Source organism: Carcharhinus amblyrhynchos, chromosome 11 (genome assembly GCF_965287045.1).
Source record: "Carcharhinus amblyrhynchos chromosome 11, sCarAmb.v2.hapA, whole genome shotgun sequence".
Lineage (NCBI taxonomy): Eukaryota > Metazoa > Chordata > Chondrichthyes > Carcharhiniformes > Carcharhinidae > Carcharhinus > Carcharhinus amblyrhynchos.
This window is the reverse complement of record NC_137334.1, coordinates 32563472-32584461: the sequence shown is the minus strand read 5'-3', so window position 1 is coordinate 32584461 and position 20990 is coordinate 32563472. Positions and strand designations below refer to the sequence as shown.

General features: G+C 39.5%; 1 protein-coding gene across 2 annotated transcripts in view; it reads right to left on the bottom strand.

The window, feature by feature from the left end:
* Positions 1-3763: 3763 nt before the first annotated feature.
* Positions 3764-20990, bottom strand: part of hibch (3-hydroxyisobutyryl-CoA hydrolase) — a 105448-nt gene continuing 88221 nt past the window's right edge. Inside the window, exons 11-13 of one of the 2 annotated variants that reach the window (XM_080198823.1) lie at positions 14304-14423; positions 13813-13846; positions 3764-4786 (exon numbers count right to left, since the gene is read on the bottom strand). In XM_080198823.1, coding sequence (XP_080054949.1) covers positions 4671-4786; positions 13813-13846; positions 14304-14423 — 270 coding nt within the window. In that variant the 3' untranslated portion in view covers positions 3764-4670. The remainder of the gene's footprint in view (positions 4787-13812; positions 13847-14303; positions 14424-20990) is intronic. The other variant, XM_080198822.1, reaches the window with a different exon arrangement.

Genomic DNA, 20990 nt, shown 5'->3' with positions numbered 1-20990 from the left:
ATAATTACATGTATGGTGCGTCATTTTGTTCTAGACAGCAATGGTGCTATTTACCCAAAACAAAATTATCACATTTATTGTCTTGCTATTTGAAATACTACTTACTGCTTATGAAGTCATTTTTACCCATTAAATCCACATTAGCGCAACAATTTCATCATCAACAAATCAAATACTTTTAGATTTTCAAAAATAATTTTAATCAAAGTGGGAAAGTTGACTTCACCCCAAGTTTGGCTTTTATGGGTTTGCCTCTATACAATTTATACGTTCATTTACACTTATTTTTGATAATGTTGATGTCAATAAATTGTTTATTAGAATTCAGTCAAATAAATGTAATAATTTCAAGCCAAAAATGATTGCATTACTTGAACAAATCTCCAAAGAATTCAGTTACTGCCAAAAATGTGGCAAATTAGTTTGGATGTGCTTCGATCAGTTTGAAAGAGACATATTTGTATACAATTATTTTTATTGTATTTTTTATAATTACTAATGCAACATTTTTATACCATTGTGAATTTTTAATTAGTTTGTGTAAAACTTAGAGATATTAAAATTGAAATTGTCAATGAAATGTTACTCTGCACTCCTTCAACCAGGCTAAAACTCCAAATTGTAAAAAAATCAAACTTTATACCATAAGAACTATATGTAATTGTTGAAAGCAATGGCTAAGTCTAGGTTAGAGATCCTGCTGTAACCAGGTGTGTAGCCTCAGGTACAGATCAAAACCTAAAGAGGTATTGTTTAGAGATCAATCTAGCTCTAGTGACATCCTATGATTAACGTGATAATGCTTAAATTTGTTTTTAGATTAAAATATACAAATTAATAATCGGTTCCAGCACAAAAACTTTGTCATTTTCAGTACATTCATGCATAAATGTAGGTATCATATTATTAAAAACTGAAGTATTGACTAAGTTTACCAAAAATTCCACATGAAAATATTCCACATCTCCAGCCTTCTCTGCTTATTAATATTTCAATTCTTCTACTCAGACAATTCTTAGGCATCTGTATTAGAAAAGTTCATTCAAATTTTATTGTTTGTGTTTTTTTTGTAAATTCATTCAACGCAATGATTTGCGTTACTAATTTAATATGTTTGATGAAACAAATTGTTACATAAAAACTCTTTAAACATTCCACAATTGAATATTCTTTGCTTTTAAAATGAAGAAATGGTAAATGGCAAAATCTCATTTTAATTTTTAAAAAACATTGATTCTATTTGAGCATTAATGTTTCAAAGGTGCAATTTGGTTCACAGGTTGAAGATTTATGTAATTTATTCACTAGTATTTTTGTTTCTGATTTTGTACTATAGCAATTTTAATCAAACAAGTCATTTCCAAAGTTATTAAAATATATAGCATTTATTTTATGTTTTCAGTTATTTGTCATTTCAACAGCACAAAATGATTTCCGAATTCTGACTAGTTGTAACACATATAACTGAGTTTGCTTTAATTTGCTGTATAGATCACGGTATTCCTAGAGAATGACAACTATCACAAACAACACATTCCATTGAGTAGCCAGAGTAATAAATATAGCAAGTTAAAAATTGGGGAATTCAACCCTTCCCAACAGGGACCATCATTTATGATGCTAAATTTGTATATTGAAATATGTGGATTTTCCCCACTGTTTTTGGGAAATGCAATTGGCAGCACCATTCAAGTTTTAAAATAAAATCTGCAAACCTTCTGATACATGAAAGATTTCTTTTATTAAATTGACTTAGCCTCAGGATCTATTTGTATGGGAGGGGATCTGGAGGAACAGGGTTTAAAAGTAGATTGAAAAAAACTCATCTCAAGTCTCTTATTAGAATAAACTGTTTAAGATGGATTATTTGAGGAGATGTCTGTGTTGGTTAGTTTCTAATGATATATTGTAGATGTTGCAAACCATTCTCAATTGGGAATTACAATGGTTGGCTAACTTTGCTATGCAAGTCTCCATACATAAACATTTTCCTCCCAACGTATGGCAAATTTAAAGAGAATTGCTTGATGTATTTCTATTTATACTATGAATGGTGCTTATTTAAACATTACTTATTTTAACCTTTAACTTTAAAGAATCATTATTTAAGATGGTTCATTCACCTTACTGAAGGTGAACAATAACAACAATCTTCTCCAACCTGACTCTACCCTTCTCCCTGGAGACTTGCTACTTTACAGACCAGGAAATGTTCAACTAAGGAAGTCTAAAAATTGGCATTATGATAACTTGAAGACCAATTAGGTGGTATTCCAGCCAGAGAGAGTTGAAGCCAACTGAGAACATAACAGGGAAAAGAAATCAATGCTGTAATGTTGGTGGAAGGTGTTTTATTTTAAATACACGATTTTCATCATATGGATTTCAACAACAACATTATCACTGTTCATGTGACTAGCAGGATGAGCGAAGGCAGACTAAATCATGGCCCTTTAATTGTTGAGCAATATGTTCCTACACAGAATATACTTTTCCCCTCCTCTTTACCATCTTCAACAACTGGTTGAAAGGATTTGAATGTAAGCATTTCATGTTGTTAAACCTGTTTATAATTGAGTTTTAAAGAAACTGATAGATTTTTCGATTAAAAATTAATCAGTAAGTGAATATTCTCCAAAAAGGTAATTCAGTGAAAGAAGAGGGATTATTTATATAACTTATTATAAATTTGTACCTGTTATGAAGTCTGAATCCATGTCAACAATCAAATTTACTGAACCAATAGAAAACCACAAATAGTCAAATGCACTATAAATTATAACTTGAGGCGAGTCAGAGAAAAATCTCAAATTGAATACAAGACAAATGACAGAACAAAAAGGAGCTGGTACTTAAACTAAATTCACACACTTGCTCGCAATGCTTTTTTAAAAAATAATTGCCATTAAGGATACTTTCACACAATGTTTAATCTGTACATGTCCCTTTATAGTATAGGGATACATTTGTTCTGGTTCCAGCCAATTCTTAGCTAATGTAGTACTGTGTACCCCACTTCCCGTGACAATTTGTGTTTGTGAAAGTTATATCAACAACTTTTAAAAATCCCAGTGGTGTATCTCATCAGCACCAACCATTCTCTGAATGAGAACCTCATCTTAATGCTGTGACTCTGCCAGAAACTCTCATTATAATATCTTTAGTGGATGTAGGATAAAGCAAATCTTTTCACAGTCAATTTGGCACAGGGTACCTGGCAAAGGGAACCATTTGGGAAGTTTTTAATGTTCTAATATCAATCGAAATGCCTGTTTCCACAGTATCCTTGTCAATGGGCTGGATTCTCCAGCCTTATCCACAGCTGAAATTCTCCAGTCCCACTGCAGTGAATGGAGATTTTGCCAAGCAGCAAATTCTCCACACCCTGCTGCCAGCAAGAGCAAAAGGCTACAGAGTTCCAGCTAATTAATTTAATTGGCTCAAAAAGCATGGCAGAAGGCAGAAAATGTGAATTTCTAGAATCTTGCTTTAGCATGTGCATTGATTGGATGCTGGTATTATCAAGATTTAGATAAAAAGATAAACATAAAAATCTTTTATTCTTTTCTCCAACTGTGCTGAGTTAGACACAGGATTCTTATTGCTAAGCACAGCTCAGAATTCAACTCTGGCGCATCAGAAAATTTGACTGCTGACATATATTCAGATTTCATAACGGATACAAATTTATAACTATGTAAGTTATATAAATCCCCCTCCTTTCACTGAATTACCTCCTTTTTGGAGAATATTCACTTACTGATCAATTTTTAATTGAAGAAATCCATATCAGTTTCTTTAAAACTCAATTATAAACAGGTTTAAGCAACATGAAATGCTTACAATCAAATCCTTTCAAGATTCAACCATCACAATGTTCCCCCGGTTGGCCTTCAGTAGATTTCTTCCCATCCAAAGCACTGTCACCCGTATCCTCACTTACCCATTAGTTCTCGCCATGCTAACCTATACTGCTTTTGGATCCCCAAAGGTGTTGTTTAAAAAATACCATGGTCCTGCCCTCATCACTGTTACCACTTCTAGTGGTACAGAAGCGTTGTCTCCCAAACACTCCATTCCTCTGATTGCAACCTCTCTGTGCACTCTGTGGTAACACTATTGTGCACCCTCACCTCTCTACCCTAAGTTTTGTCACTGCACCATTGGCAGGTATACTTTCAGCCAGATGAGACTTCATGTTCTGAAATTCTCTTCCTAGATCGTTCTCCTACTCGAACATTTTTGTTAAACACTCTCGGTCTCTCTCTGACCAAGCTTTTGGTTATTCCCTCTAATATCTATTTCATCACCATGGCAGTTATTTTCTTTTTATCTCTAAGTGGCTTGGGACATTTAAAAATTAGTAGCACAACATAAATACAAGTTTTGTTAAAAATTGGAAACCAATACCTGTGCCCAACCTAAAGAATACAATGTGTTTCAGTTTATTTATTACACTTGTAACACAAGTTTCAGTTGAAAAATACACCAAATGTGGATAAGTATGTTAATTTAATGGAGAAAAGTAAACAGTTGAAACTTGTTTATAATTTTCTTCTTAAATTTCCAAGTCATTCATCCATTTCACCTCATGTTCTCAATGGCAATTAGGGAAGGGCCACAAATGCTGGCCTTGCCAATGATACCCACATCCCATGAAACAAAAAAAATTACAATTTGAGTTCTTTGCTTCCAAGTGATTTAAAACAACTCTTCACATACTCCTCTGTCACTCCTTCTACGGTTGCTGGCTTCCACTTTGGGCTCTGATCCTTGTCAATCAGAACTGTTAGGACACAAACCAGATATTATACCCATAAAAGAATAAAATGATCATCAGTAAATTGCACACACTTTTAAAACAACAGAAAAGATACAGGTTGAAAAAAACAGGAGCAGGAATATAAAAGTGCACTCTTCATTAATTTTAATCTAGTGACACTTCTCAGTAAAACTACTTCTTTAGTTGTTTTTAAATATGATCAGTCAATTCATTAGCCACTATCTTGGTTAAAAAGTGACTAGTCACCAGTGGTAATCACTAACAGTTCAGTAACTGTGAGAATACGCTACCCCCATTGGCACTTTGAGTATCAAGTATCTCAATGATTCTTGATCTGCCTCTGTCATATTGTTATGAATATATTAGTGTTTTCACAGATATATCTAATGCACATTATTTACAATATAAAATATGCAGTACACGTCTGCTCTTGCAGATGTTTCAGTGGTTGAATGACGCAAATCAAAAATGACTGGTTCCACTGATGGAAGTACTCTGATCTCTGGAATACTCCTATCTTGTATCTCTTCATGAGAAGTCTGATGCTGGCAATTTATGTTGCTCATTTTCACTCATGTTTTCCTATCTCAGCTGAACCAGAATGAGTAAAACACTGACTAGCTATGGAAAATGATAGGTCTAGTCCAAAAGTTAAAATTCTAAATTGGGGCAAGGCCAATTTTGATGGTATCAGGCAGGAACTTTCAAAAGTTAATTGGCCGGGGGTGGGGCGGGGGGAGATGTCTGTGGGAATGCAAAGGGGCGTCTGGTAAGTGGCATGCTTTCACAAGTGTGTTAACCAGGATTCAGGATAAACACATTCCTCTTAGAGTGAAGGGCAAGGCTGGCAGAAATAGGGAACCCTGAATGACTCGGGATATTGAGGCCCTGGTCAGGAAGAAGAAGGAGGCACATGACATACATAGTCAGCTGGGATCAAGTAAATCCCTTGAAGGGTATAGGAAATATAGGAGTAGAGTTAAGAGAGAAATCTGGAGGTCAAAAAGGGGACATGAGATTGTTTTGGCAGATAAGGCAAAGGAGAATCCAAAGAGCATCTACAAATACATAAAGGACAAAAGAAAATCAAGGGAGAGAGTGAGACCTCTTAAGGATCAACAAGATAATCTATGTGCGGATCCACAAGAGATGGGTGGGATCCTAATGAATATTTCTCATCAATACTTACTGTTGAGAAAAGCATGGATGTTAGGGAACCTGGGGAAATAAAAATAGTGTTGTCTTGAGGAGTGTACATATTACAGAGGAGGTGGTGCTGGAAGTCTTAAAGCATATCAAGGTAGATGAATTCCCAGGACCTGATGAAGTGTATCCCAGGACATCATGGGAAGCTAGGGAGGAAATTGCAGGTCCCCTTGCCAAGATATTTGAATCATCAATAGTCACGGGTGAGGTGCCTGAAGATTAGAGAGTGGCAAATATTTGTTTAAAAAGGGCTACAGGGAAAAGCCTGGGAACTACAGGCCAGTGAATCTCACATCCATGATGGGTAAATTGTTGGAAGGTATTTTGAGAGACAGGATCGACATGCATTTAGAGACGCAAGGACTGATTAGGGACAGTTAGCATGGCTTTGAGTGGAAAATCATGTCTCACAAATTTGATTGAGATTTTTGAAGGAGTAAACAAGAAGGTAGATGAGGGCAGTGCAGTTGATCTTGTTTACATGGACTTTAGCAAGGCCTTTGACAAGGTACTGCATGGTAGGCCGTTGCATAAGGTTAAATCTCACGGGATCCAGGGTGAGGTATCTAAATGGATACAAAATTGGCTTCTTGGCAGAAGCCAGAGAGTTGTTTTCCAAACTGGAGGCCTGTGACCAGCGGTGTGCCTCAGGGATCAGTGCTGGGGTCCACTGTTATTTGTCATTTATACTAATGATTTGGATGAGAATATAGGAGGCATGGTTAATAAGTTTGCAGATGACAGCAAGATTGGTGGTATAGTGGACAGTGAACAAAGTTATCTCCAATTGCAATGTGATCTTGATCAACTGGGCCAGTTGGTTGATGAATGGCAGATGGAGTTTCATTTAGACAAATGTGAGGCGATGCATTTTGGTAGATTGAACCAGAGCAGAATTTACTCAGTTAATGGTAGGGCGTTGGGGAGAGTTATAGAACAAAGAGATCGAGGGGTACATGTTCATAACTCCTTGAAAGTGGAGTCATAGGTGGACAGAGTTGTGAAAAAGGCATTCAGCGTGCTTGGTTTCATCGGTGAGAACATTGAATACAGAAGTTGGAATGTCTTGATGAAGTTGTACAAGACATTGGTCAGGCCACAATTGAAATACCGTTTGCAATTTGGATCACCCTATTATAGAAAGGATATTATTAAACTAGAAAGAGTGCAGAGAAGATTTACTAGGATGCTACCAGGACTTGATGGTTTAGGTTATAAGGAGAGGCTGGATAGACTGGAGTGAAGAGGCTGAGGGATGATCTTACTGAATATATAAAATAATGAGGGGCATAGATCAGCCAGATAGCTAATATCTTTTCCCAAAGGTAGAGCATCTAAAACTAGAGGGCATAGATTTAAGGTGAGAGGGGAGAGATACAAAAGTGTCCAGAGGAGCAACTTTTTCACAGAGGGTGGTGAGTGTCTGGAACAAGCTGCCAGAGGTAGTGGTAGAGGCGGGTACAATTTTGTCTTTTAAAAAGCATTTAGATAGTTACATGGATACAATGGATAGAGGGATATGGGCCAAACACAGGCAATTGGGATTAGTTTTGGGGTTTTAGAAAAAAAGGACAGCATGGACAAGTTGGGCCGAAGGGTCTGTTTCCATGCCGTAAACCTCTATGACCATGACCAAACTGCTTTGCTTTACACTTACGGAGTTATATATTAAGCTTCTCAAGAGTGCTGGTCTCTGTCCTTCATTGACATTTCATGTCATCTCACAATCTTCCTTTCCTCTCATGTAAAATTGCTATGTAATCTGCTGCATTTTCCAGAATTTATTTACGATAATTTAAGTCAATTTATAATAGACTATCAAATTTGGATTGGCTATGCATCTGTGGACAATCTTCACTAAAACAGGAGAAAAGAACGAAGTATTACTCAGCAATACCACTGCTTTGTGGCCCTGACATGTGGCCACAAGGGAGCCGTTTAAATCAGTCTCTAGTCTAGACACCAATGCTACCACCTTTAAATTTGTTTGATTGAAAGCTCTTGGTTGAAACTTACAATTTTGGTTTAAGATATGTAATGCAATGTTCTTCCCTAGTAATCCACTGTAGATTAGATTAGATACCATCAGATTGAATTCTTCAGTGACGAAATCATCACTCAGGCCTGTATTTTTTGCACAGTACAATATTGTGCAACAAATGCTGTGAATTTGTATACCGCATGGAGTCTAATTTAAGTACTGAAACTTTGCACAAGTAGTCCAGGTAACATGCAGATGCTGGCTTTTGAACAGGTCTTGATGTTGACAAATCACACATCAATAGAACATAGCAGCAGTGTATGGCCCCAAAGCCTGTTTCAAAGTTCAATTAGATCATGAGCGATCTTTATCTCAACATCAATTACTCACCTTTGTTGTGTAACCCTTGGTATGGTTGCCTAACAAAAATTTCTTAATTTCACTTTTGAGATTTTCAATTGATCTAGACTCAGAGTTCCAGACTTTTGTGACCTGACAACATTCCTGAATAGTCTAGCTCTAATTTTAAAGTTATGTCCTTGTTCTGGACTCTTCCTATCAGAGGAAATAATTTCTCACTATCTACCCCATCAACTCCTTTAATTATCTAAATTTTTCAATGAGATAATCTTATCATTGTCCATACTCTCAGAAATAAATAAGCCTAGTTTCGAACTTGCACCTCTTTTAGCTCGGATATCAGGTTGGTGAATCTGTACTTTACCCACCTTGTTGCAAATATACCCTTTAAGTTACAGTGCCCAGACCCGAATACATTACTCTAGATGTGCTCTAACTATAGTTTTAAACGATTATGTAACTTTCATTCTTTATCCCAAGGAGGTTGAGATGCAAAGATCAACACTCCATTAAATTTTTAAATTGCTTTCTATACTTATCCACTAACTTTTAGTGATTACTATATATGGTCCCCTAAATCTCTGTTCTTAGATGGTTTCTGGATTATTGCTACTTAGAAAATCTTTTTGATCCATCTTTTTTAGATCTAAGATGGATGATCTCACACCTTCTCAGTGAACTCTATCTGCTACAGTTTTGCTCACTCGCTTCATCTATTAATGTCCATTTAAAACTTCTGCTCCCTTCTCCGCTATTCATTGTGCCACCCAACTTAAGTATCCTCAGCAATTTGGATACAAACTCTATTGCTTCATCAAAATCATTTAGAAATAAAGTAAAAGTCTGTGTCTGGAGTGCTTGTATTCTGCCAATTTGAGGGCAAATCCATTACCCCTACTCTCCAGTTCCTTTCAAACAATTCTCTATCCAAGCCAATAGGTTGCTCCAATGCTATGCATTTCATTTTTGTTAGCAGTCCCTTTTGTTGAAGATGGCCATAATACGTGTTGATGCTGCAGCAAAAGAAATGCCCACAAGCAGCAAGTCAAATTTTTAGTCTTCAATATAGCAGCCCAATTATGAAACACTAATGTGCCAAACCTTCCTGGAGCAGGGCAGCTCGCTCAAACCAAGTTAGACTTTTTTTGACACTCTTTGGCTCAAATTGTTTTATGGTGTGGTTAGGGATCAGGGTATGCAAGGCCTTAGTGATCACAACTTGAATTTTCAGGATGACAAGCACCTAGCACCTTATACAGTTGCAAAATAACCTCCCTGTTTTTAAAGTCGATCCCCCTAGCGATGAAGGACAAAATTCCATTTGCCTTCTTAATTACCTGATGTGCCTGCAAGCCAATTTTTTGTGATTCATGCACAAGGACCCCCAGGTCCCTCTGCACAGCAGCATGCTACAAATTTTTACCATTTAAAAGAAGGAAGCCCCACCTTGGAGAACAGTCAGCCAAACAAAGTTTATTTATTAGCCACAAACAGGCTTACATGAACACTACAATAATGTTACTGTGAAAATCCCCTAGTTGCTACACGCCAGTGCCTGTTCGGGTACACTGAGGGAGAATTTAGCTTGGCCAATGTACTTAACCAGCAGATCTTTGGACTGTGGGAGGAAACCAGGGCATCTGGAGGAAACCCATGCAGACACAGGGGAGAACGGGCAAACTCCACACAGGCAGTGACCCAAGCCAGGAATCAAGCTGAGGTCCCTGGCGCTGTGAGGCAGAAGTGTTAACTACTGTGCCACTGTGCTGCCTCAATTGCTGGTAAGTATGAGGGGCCCTCAGGAGGGCATGGGTTGTCCTGAAGAGATCCAAGTGGGAAGATCTCGTTGTCAGGGGTCACCGGTCTGAGAGGCGAAGATACCCGAATGTCTTGGGGTCTTTTGACGGAAGGCACTATTACCCCAATCCTCCACACCCCATCCAAGATCAGGGTTAAAATACTCTGCTGTTTTCTGCCCAGTCATCAAGCATCTGCCAGACAAAAAACTGAGACTGAACAGAATATGTAATTGGGGCACGGGTAGGCTTCATGTCTGTGGACCTTACCATCCCACCATTAAATTGCCTCTGGGTTGGGACATGCCGAATCCTGGAGGGAATCACGTCCGTGTTATTTTATGCTCCCCCTAGAACTCGTGAGGAAGGAGAAAGAGATGGTGCAGAATGTAAAATTTTGGCCCAGGCATAACAGTATCTCTTCTTAGGCAATGAGATTAAAGGATTGAGAAATAAACAGTGGAATTGAGAAAGGAAGGGTGAATTAGAATCAAATCAGGAACAGGAAGAGGATTACTATTTAAAGGGCAAAAAGCTGCAGCATGCTACGGTGCAGAGGGACCTGGGGGTCCTTGTGCATGAGTGGCAAAAACCCAGTCTGCAGGTGCAGCAGGTGATCAGGAAGGCAAATGGGATGCTGGCCTTTATAGCCAGGGGGATAGAATATAAAAGCAGGGAGGTCTTGCTGCAACTGTACAGGGCACTGGTGAGGCCGCAGCTGGAGTACTGTGTGCCATTTTGGTCGCCGCACTTGCGCAAGGATATTTTGGCCTTGGAAGGAGTGCAGAGGAGGTTCACTAGGCTGATACCGGAGATGAGGGGGTTGAACTATGAAGAGAGGCTGAATAGACTGGGTTTTTACTCGGAGTTTAGAAGGATGAGGGGGGATCTTATAGAGATGTATAAGATAATGATAGGGATGGATAGGGTACAGGTAGAGAGATTCTTCCTGCTCAAAGGACAGCAGGACTAGAGGGCACAGCCTCAAGATAAGGGGGGGCGCAGTTTAGAACGGAGTTGAGGAGGAACTTCTTCACTCAAAGGGTGGCGAATCTCTGGAATTCTCTGCCCATTGAAGTGGTGGAGGCTACCTCGCTAAATAAATTTAAAACACGGGTAGATAGGTTTTTGGTAGGCAAGGGAATTAGGGTTATGGGGAGAAAGCGGGAAAGTGGAACTGAGCCACTTCAGATCAGCCATGATCTTATTGAATGGCAGGGCAGGCTCGAAGAGCTAGATGGCCTACTCCTGCTCCTATTTCTTATGTTCTTATGGAATGAATAGAGGAATAAGTGATTGGATTAAGAGGGGGAAAAGAGCAAAAAGTAAGAATTATTTTTAAAAATTACAATATAAATTTCTCCAACAATTCACTACATTAAGGTATAAGACTCAACATTTAAATAGCCCAACTTCGTGCCAGAATGGTTGATTATTATGTGGTTAAGCTGTTAATTACCAGAGCTTAACTTTCTGTGGCAAGTTAACAGGGAGGTCAGGGCTGCAGTGAACTACGTGCAAAGCAAATAGTGTAGTGGCAGGTACTGAACACCAAGTTCTGGACATTCACAACTCATGATATATCTCAAACCTGCTGGCTGATTTAAATAACTATAATGATGCACATCATTAAACAGCCATTATTTTTCCAGCAAAATCTCAGTCTGGCCCAATGGGTTCATGATAGAACATCAGAGTTGTTAGTCAAAACTTAATTTCAGGCATTAGGAAACAACTTATTACTTAGAAATTGTTAACAGGATTTGTTCAGGTTATCCAAACTCTGAACAGATTTTCTTGTAATCACTCCTGCCCCTTCAATCAAAATTGTGCCCTGAATGACATTACCCTGATTGGACTGTAATGTTATACTATTAGAGTACAATTCCGCTCTCTCCTCATGCTGCATCCAAATAACAGCCAATATGATAATTGCAGCTGTACAAATATATGTCTACGAGAGAGTAAAGATTATAGGGACAAGTGTAGCACAGTGAAAAAAATAACTCTAGGGGACACCAGTGAGATTATTTTTGGAACATGACTCTTCAGATTTGAGTAAACTACCAATTAATTTTTGGTGTCATGCTCAAGTATTCAATTGCTCCAAATAATCTTGACTACTGAGCTTCAAAAGTTCCACAAATTCACAGGAATCAAAAGATATACCTGGTATGCTAACTGAAATAAGAGTAATTGGTCAGCATCGATAAGTACTGTAAATTACTAGATCATGAACTCATCTGGCAATACTTTTATCAATTGCAAACATCAAATTCCCGAAAAATTGTATTTGTTAATCATGCCACATTTGAGCTATCAGTTACATTAGTATTACAGACTTCAAAGGACAAATACTTGGGAAAAATTAAAATAGGGGGAAGTTGGGCATAAGCCAAATCAAGAAGAATGAAAATAGCAACAATAATAAATCGAGGGGATATTCCACAGAACATTTTCTTAGGAGCATCTAGTTTTGCTCATCAATAGTTGCATATAAAAATTGCCTTTTTAAAAAAAAGCCTTTTAAGTTCTAAACCCACAAAGGTCTTCACCTTTCCCCTCCTTGAATAGCTTTAGATTCTACAAATGTCAATGACTCTGACATTTGTCCTAACTGACCAATCTTTCTGTTTAAATATTGCTAGGCTATTTCACCATGGCTGTTGATTGGTGATCCTACCTTCAATTAGTCTCTTCTTCTCAAAAGGACTATTCTGGATAACAATCAGAAGCGAGTGTGCTGGTTAATCTTTATCCCTTTACCCCTGGTGTCGGCTGTAAGTTAGTTGGTTGCATTCTTGCCCGAGTCAGAAGATTGTGGTTCCCTACTCCAACGCTTGAGCACAAAAAAAGGCTGCCACTCCAGTGCATTACTAAGGGACTGTGACACAGTGCGGCACAGTGGTGCAGTGACTAGTACTGCTGCCTCACGCCTGGAATCAGGGTTCGATTTCCAATTTAAGTTACTGCCCATGTGGAATCTGCATATTCTCCCTGTGTCTATGTGGGTTTCCTCCGAGCGCTCAGGTTTCCTCCCACAGTCCGAAAGACGTGGTCAGGTGCATTGGTCATGCTAAATTCTCCCTCAGTGTACCCAAACAGGCGCTGGAGTGTGGCAACCAGGGGATTTTCACAGTAACTTCATTGCAGCATTTATGTAAGCCTGCTTGTGACACTAATAAATAATTTAAAATAATAATAGAGATGCCTTTAAACTGAGACCTAGCTGCTCTTTCAGGTGGACATAAGGGATCCTAAAACACATTTCAAAGAAGAGCAGGGAAGTCATCCTGTTGCAATGACCAATATTTCAATCAACATCATAAAATCAGATTATCTGTTTATCATAATAGCCACATTTCTTACATTATAACAGTGACTGCATCTCAAATGTGCTTAATTGGCTGTAAAATGATCATCAGCCATCCTAAAACATTGAAGGCCCAACATAAATGCAATTTTTTTTCCTATCCTTAGTCACAAAAGGTAGCAGGCAATTGTGGTGCGCTAATGTTGTCAACTGAGTTGCAATAGTGCAGGGACTGAACATGGAATCTTTCTGATTTGTTTAACATAGTAAATATTTGGGTATTTAGCTACAAAGGGAGAACTGGCTTAGCCACATTGTTAAGTTCAACATGAAAAGCTGTAATCTTATGAATGATTCAATGACCATGGCATACCTGCACGCACACCTTCGTAGAAATCGTGGCCTCTCTGGGAGGGATAAATTGCAAAGAATGAATGGCAAATAATTAATAAACTTTCAAATAATATATCTTGGTATAAAAATAAAACTATCTTTCTTCAACTAATCTCATGTTTACACAGCATGTTTCCAAAGCTTCTATATTGATTAGTATGTAAGGAAACAGCTGTCAATGTCACAAACATCCACAGCGTTAAGAGCACCAGAATACTATTCAACCCTTGGCTACATTTCTATGTTAGTAAGTTGCTATGATTCTTACAAAGATGTCTTTTTTTCCCATTTATTATGAAACTGAACATGAACTATAAGCTTGTCAGGCTCAGTTGCAATAAAGCAGATACTGACTCAAACATTTAGTAATTACAATTTATCAGCATATGTCATGCAATAAAATGTCAACAAATTTGTTGCTTAATTGTTCTTTAACAAGAGGGCCTGTCTACATCTCTGACATCATCTTACCATACAAGCTTGGCTAAGTCTGTACTCCATAACTAAAACTTCTGATAGGCTTTTTGTGGCTCCCTCTTCAAGCTGTTGAAAAGTAATCTTCATGGATGTGGGGGACATTTTCTTCAGTGTCTGTACAGTAAATCATAAATGCATGAAGCTATTGGGTGTCTGCTGAAGCACGATTAAAACATTCAATATACAGTTTTCTCTTTTGGAGAAATTTACTTTAGCAAATGGTAATGGCAAATATATTTTAGCAAAAGTTACGTTACAATTTACTTTTCACATTATCCCACAACCCCTCTTACTGCACCACTATCAGCCTGGCCTTAAACTGCCAAGCTCTGGAATTCCCTCCCCGAAATGCTCTACCACTTTTCCATTTACAAGATGCAATTTAAAACCTCTCTATGTGACCAAACTCTCTGATCTAATAAAAGCAAATTACTGCGGATGCTGGAATCTGAAACCAAAAGAGAAAATGCTGGAAAATCTCAGCAGGTCTGGCAGCATCTGTAAGGAGAGGAAAAGAAGAAACATCAGCTCTTTTCTCTCCCTACAGATGCTAGCAGAGCTGCTGAGATTTTCCAGCATTTTTTCTTTTGGTCTCTGATCTAATGTCTCCTTCTGTGACTCATTATCAAGCTCTATTCTTTAGATATTTTACCACATTAAAGGTGTTATATAAACGTAAGCTGCAATTGTTGCTGGTTCTATTGTAGCATCCCGCTACAAGAGGTCTACAATGAGTGAAGAAAATGCAGATGGCAGTTTGCCTACTGAGTACACACAATTGCTGTCTGTAACTCCACATGTTTGAACAATGACACAATGTCTAGTTCAGAAAAGTCACCACGTCCAGTTCCAATAGAGACTTGGGAGCTTTTGGGAAGAAATTTAAAAATAAAAAGCGTTCTCAGAAACACTGACATTTGTTCAGGGAAACAGTGACCACATCACATCTCTTGCCTATCCATAACCTCCCTCTAGATAGTATTGAGTTATGTGATAGTCTGCACAAATGTCTACCTTGAGCAGACCAAAATCAGAGAGGCCAGACTAGACATGGTTGGCAGATTCTCCTCCCTGAAAGACATAAATTAACTAGTTGGATTTTTACAATAATTCAGCATTTATGTTTCTAATGCTAGCCTACAAATCATCATATTTATTAAATTTAGCGTCATGACTTGGCACATTGGCTCAAATTTGTCTGACAAATTTACTGGAGTTCTATGAGGATGTGCCTAGGGCGGTGGATAGAGGAGAGCCGGTGGATGTGGTCTTTCTAGATTTTCAGAAGGCGTTTGACAAAGTACCTCACAAGAGGTTATTGCAGAAGGTCGAGGGACATGGAGTTGGGGGTAGGGTGTTAGCGTGGATAGAGGATTGGTTGTCAAATAGGAGGCAGAGAGTGGGGGTCAACGGGTGCTATTCGGATTGGCGAATGGTGACTAGTGGAGTGCCCCAGGGGTCGGTGCTGGGGCCTCAGCTTTTTACCATTTATTTCGATGATCTGGAGGAGGGAACTGAGTGTAGGGTGTCGAAATTTGCTGATAACACCAAGATTGGGAGAACTGCAAATTGTGCGGAGGGTGTGGAGAGTCTGCAGAAGGATCTAGATAGGCTGGGCGAATGGGCCAGGAAATGGCAAATGGAATTTAATGTTGGCAAGTGTGAGGTGGTCCACTTTGGTAGGAAGAATGGTAGGAAGGACTATTACTTACGGGGCGAAAAACTGCAGCAGGCGACAGTGCAGAGGGACCTCGGGGTCCTTGTGCATGAGTCGCAAAAACCCAGCTTGCAGGTGCAGCAGGTGGTCAGGAAGGCAAATGGGATGCTGGCCTTCATAGCGAGGGGGATTGAATATAAAAGTAGGGAGGTCTTGCTGCAGCTGTATAGGGCATTGGTGAGGCCACAGCTGGAGTACTGTGTGCAGTTTTGGGTGCCGCACCTGCGCAAAGATATTTTGGCCTTGGAGGGAGGGCAGAGGAGGTTTACTAGGCTGATACCGGAGTTGAGGGGGTTGAGCTATGAGGAGAGGCTGAATAAACTAGGCTTGTACTCGTTAGAGTTTAGAAGAATGAGGGGAGATCTCATTGAGACATATAAGATGATGAATGGGATGGATAGGATAAAGGTGGAGAGACTCTTCCCGCTCAAGAAAGACAGTAGGACTAGGGGGCACAGCCTCAAGATAAAAGGGGGGCGGTTTAGAACGGAGTTGAGGAGGAACTTCTTCACTCAAAGGGTGGTGAATCTCTGGAATTCTCTGCCTGTTGAAGTGGTGGAGGCTGCCTCGCTAAATATTTTTAAGACGCGGGTTGATGGGTTTTTGATAAGAGAGGGGATTAAGGGTTATGGGGAGAGGGCGGGAAAGTGGAACTGAGCAGCGACAGATCAGCCATGATCTTATTGAATGGCGGGGCAGGCTCGAAGGGCTAGATGGCCTACTCCTGCTCCTATTTCTTATGTTCTTAAATTATTTGATAATTAAGGAATAGTGAAGATTCTAATTCAATAGTTATTTCTCTCAAATATTTTAAAATTCCATCTAGCTTTTTGTGGCCTGGGTCATGGAGAAAAATGATTTTATAAAAGATTGTGTTTGGTTACCATTATGCACAGTGCAAAGTTAGCAATGTCAGTAACTGCTGAGGCTTTGAGTACACCATTAAGATGCTGATAGCATTACATTATCAATCTTTTGTTGTTGAGAGTACATCCAGTTAAGAGTACATCCTGTTAGCCAAGACATTGTGCATCACAATGCTCAGTCACCCCATTGCTTTTGGCAATGCAATTGGATTCATCAAATAAGCATGCTATTTTGGCAGCAGATCAGGCAGTTTGTATTAAACTGCTTTGAAACAGGTCCAGAGATTATCTGCTCTGAAAAGCAGTTCCTTTACAATGCATCGGTTGAGATCATGGATGTAAGGTGATATAGATGTAAGGTGATGTAGATGTGTACTGAAGTTAAACTAGCCTATATGTGACTCAAATAATCCACATTTGCTTTTGCCTCTAACACATGATACAAATATATGTTGTCATTAAACCAGGCGTTTCAGTGATATCACTTCAACCATAATTGAAAATCAGCCATTTCACAGAGTCAGGTACGTTTATTTCCCCAATGGCCTCATCAAATTTCTTGGCAAACCTCCCTGAAATATTGTAATACATTGGCTTTCAGAACTAACATTAACTCTTGCCCTTCTGCACTTTTCTTTGTTCTTTCATGGGATGCAAGCATTGCTGACTAGGCCAGCATTTATTGCCCATCCCTAATCAGTGTGGCTTGCTTGATCATTTCAGAGGACAGTTAAGTGTCAACTGCATTGCTGTGGGTCTGGAATCACATGTAGGCCAGACCAGCTAAGAGTGACAGCATTATCCAGGTGCATTTTTATGACAATCAATGTCACTGTTTTTAAGACTAGCTTTTGTTTCCAGATTTATTAATTGAATTCAAATTCAAATATCTACCCTGGTGGAATTAGAACCCAATAACTGCAGAGCATTAGAGTCGGCCTCTGGATTTTTGGTCCAGTGACATTACCATCTCCTGCTATATCTTCTTACTTCGTAGGGAAACAGTCAAACAACATATGGAATTAAACTTATTTTTACATCCAAGCCTCATTCATTACTTGTACAACCTAAATGTGCAATCAAATTTTAAACTGAAGAAGGAAAAAGAGTTCAAAGAATAAGATAACATTTTTACATTATGCTCTAGTATCAGTTTGGCCTCATATTGTATCACTCTCACTTCTGAGTTAGAAGGTTAAAGACCTACTATGACTTCAGTACACAATTTAGGCTTAAACTTCAGTGTTGGGCTGAGTGCTGTACTATATGATTATAAGTACTGCCTTTTGGATGGAATATTAAACCAAAGTTTTACCTTTTTACTCAGGAAGATATAAAAGATCCCATGGTACTCAAAGAAAAGCAATGCGATAACATTCCATGCCTTTCATCAGTATAATCAAAAACAGATAATCTGCTCTTTAATTTATTGCTATCTGTGAAACCTTACTGTGCACAGTGTAAGTTGCCATGTTTGCCCACAAAACTGTGACTACACTTCAAAAGTAATCAATTAGCTGGGAATTATTTTCTTCATTAGTCACATCACTGCAAGTTGGCATCTTCATGATAATTGTAATTTGGTGTTACTATCATCATTATGGGGACTATCCTGGGCTTCACATAATATTGCCCAAATTTTGTGCACAAAAATTAACTGTGCATTTCGAAGTTACATTGGGAAATACTGTCTGCATACCTGCAGCCACATGCCCGATTGTCAACTGGTGTTCAAGTTGGGAGAATTGGAAGTCAGAATCCACGAATCTGTCCCCAGATAAACAGTCATCAGCCCCAAGTTTCATGTGAGGGAGAGGAGGGGTGGGATGGAGGGGTGGAGTGGAGTGGAGTGGAGGTGGCTAACTTGACTTGGAAAAGGTTGGGGGCCAATTAGAGACTGCTCAATTGCAAGCCCATTTAAACAAACCATAGGAACTACTTTGTGGCTGCTGTTTGAGTGCAGTGGCTTCAGTTTAGATGTTACAAGATTGAGATCAACGTTGCACATCTCAGGACAGGCAAGGGCCTGGAACCTAGAGCAGGGCAACCCCTCAATTCTCAGGTCCTCCAGAGGCCAAGGGAGAGGACAGCGGTATTCTTCCTGAAGACTATCAAAAGAAACCCATCCAGTTTAAGTAGGCCTGGATGAACACAGTTGATTCATCAGCAGAAAAGTGTGTTATGTAGAAGTTGGATAAAGTGCTGGAAGAGATTCAGTGATTTGTGGCAAGGTGCATGCAACCCCCAGCTCTCAGGACAGGCTCTGATTATCCACGCACCAGCAGACACAGCTGCTGAGGCAGCTTCTAAAAATAGGAGTGAATGCCGATCGCACCTATTAACCCCTCAGAATGGCTCTAAGTGACGATCGCTTTGTAGTGATGCGGAGGATCTGTCAGTATTGAAACATGTAGCTTTTAATTAACAGGAGCAGTTGGCATTGCCCATACAGGACAACAGTATCTTATGCTCGGTTTTGTCTCTGCAGTAGGAATGGATACGTAATGTCCAGAAGAGGGCAAATTCTGGAGGATGGCTCTCCTGTCTTTGTGATCACAACAATGCAGGAGGGAATCATGGGCATGGACCATGAAGAAGTCAACTTGAGATGCCCTTGCAGAAAACATCCAGATGGTTCGTGACACAATGCAAGCTGCTGGCAGAGACACGCAAGTGGGTTGCCTCCACCTCCTCTGGGGTGACAAGGGAAGCATTGCACAAGTGGTCAAGTGTGGAGGTCAAAGCATGGCACAGAGCACCAAGTGGGTCACCCATGTGTCTTTTTCCTGCAAATGTGCACTGTTTCTCTTCCTAAGTACCAGGTAAAAATTGACACTTCAAGCTGTACACATGAGCCTTGCTGTTGGGACCCGGCTCAGGAATACTCAAATCTTTGGAAGGGAATTATTGCTGTACTGAGGGTTTCTTTGATGGCCTTTAGTGAGTTTTATCTTGCCGCATTTAGTGCAGTGGTACGGCAGGGATCTTTATGGGGATTTAAAGCTGTGGTGTGAGGTTTATTGAGGGAATCAGTACTTGAGGTGATTTAGTGCCATGGTAAGGATCTGTTGGGGAAGTGGCAATATTGTGATGGGGGCATTTTGTGGGGTTTTAATGCTGTGGCAGGAATTTACCAATGTGGTTTAGTACCAAGTACATGGTTTTTATTGAGGGAGTTAAATTGCTGAGGTGATGGTCTAGAGAGGGTGTTTAACTTTAACTTAATTTGCTGAGATAGGGGCTCTCGAGGGATTTATAATTTGTCTAGGCTTCGCAAGGGAGAGCTAGAGATGGTGGAATAGCTGCTGCAAGACTGGTCAAAGAATGGCACAACCTGAAGACAAGATCATATCTAGGTCTGTCTTGGCTCTGCCAGTTGATGCCTTTCAACACTAAAGTAAGTGTTAGTGGTCAAGGAAGTAAACCCAGCACAAAATCTGGAGTGCAGATTAAATGGTTAGTGTTTCTCTCAAATTAGCACCTTCCGATAACCAAACAACTATGCCCCAGATGTACAGGTTTTCATCTTTTCTCTGGATACCAGTCTACAAGGTAGAATGAGTTTGGATATCAGTAACATCTGCATCTCCTAAAACCTTGTCTAGGCTACGCAGCTAACAAAGAAATAAAAACTTCAGGCTTGGTAGCAGGAGTGTGAGGACTATATATGTGCCCCGGCATGAACAACTGCCCAAATTCCACATCAAGTGTGCGCAAGGAAGTCTTGATAACTGTGAGCTACACAAGCTTATGGCCGTCAGCATCAGTCTACAAGAAGTCAGATTAATCAACACAGATTCTCTTCATGAGGCTAATTATTGACATGGAAAGAGCACCGAATACCACCCTGAGCATGGAAAGCATGAAATAGGCTCCACGGTGAGCAATCAGTTGACATTGTTAATTAAATTAAGGGAGCAACCTTAGAGCACCTCACCTTCCTGCAGCTATCACCTGCTGAAGGCACAGTCAACTTCCTATGTGCCCACATACCAACTCTGCATGCCAGCATCTCAGACAAAGAGCATTTCTAAGACACCCTGGGTGACATGAGGAATGTTCCAAATGACAAGAGTCTGTTCATCTTGGCTGACTTCA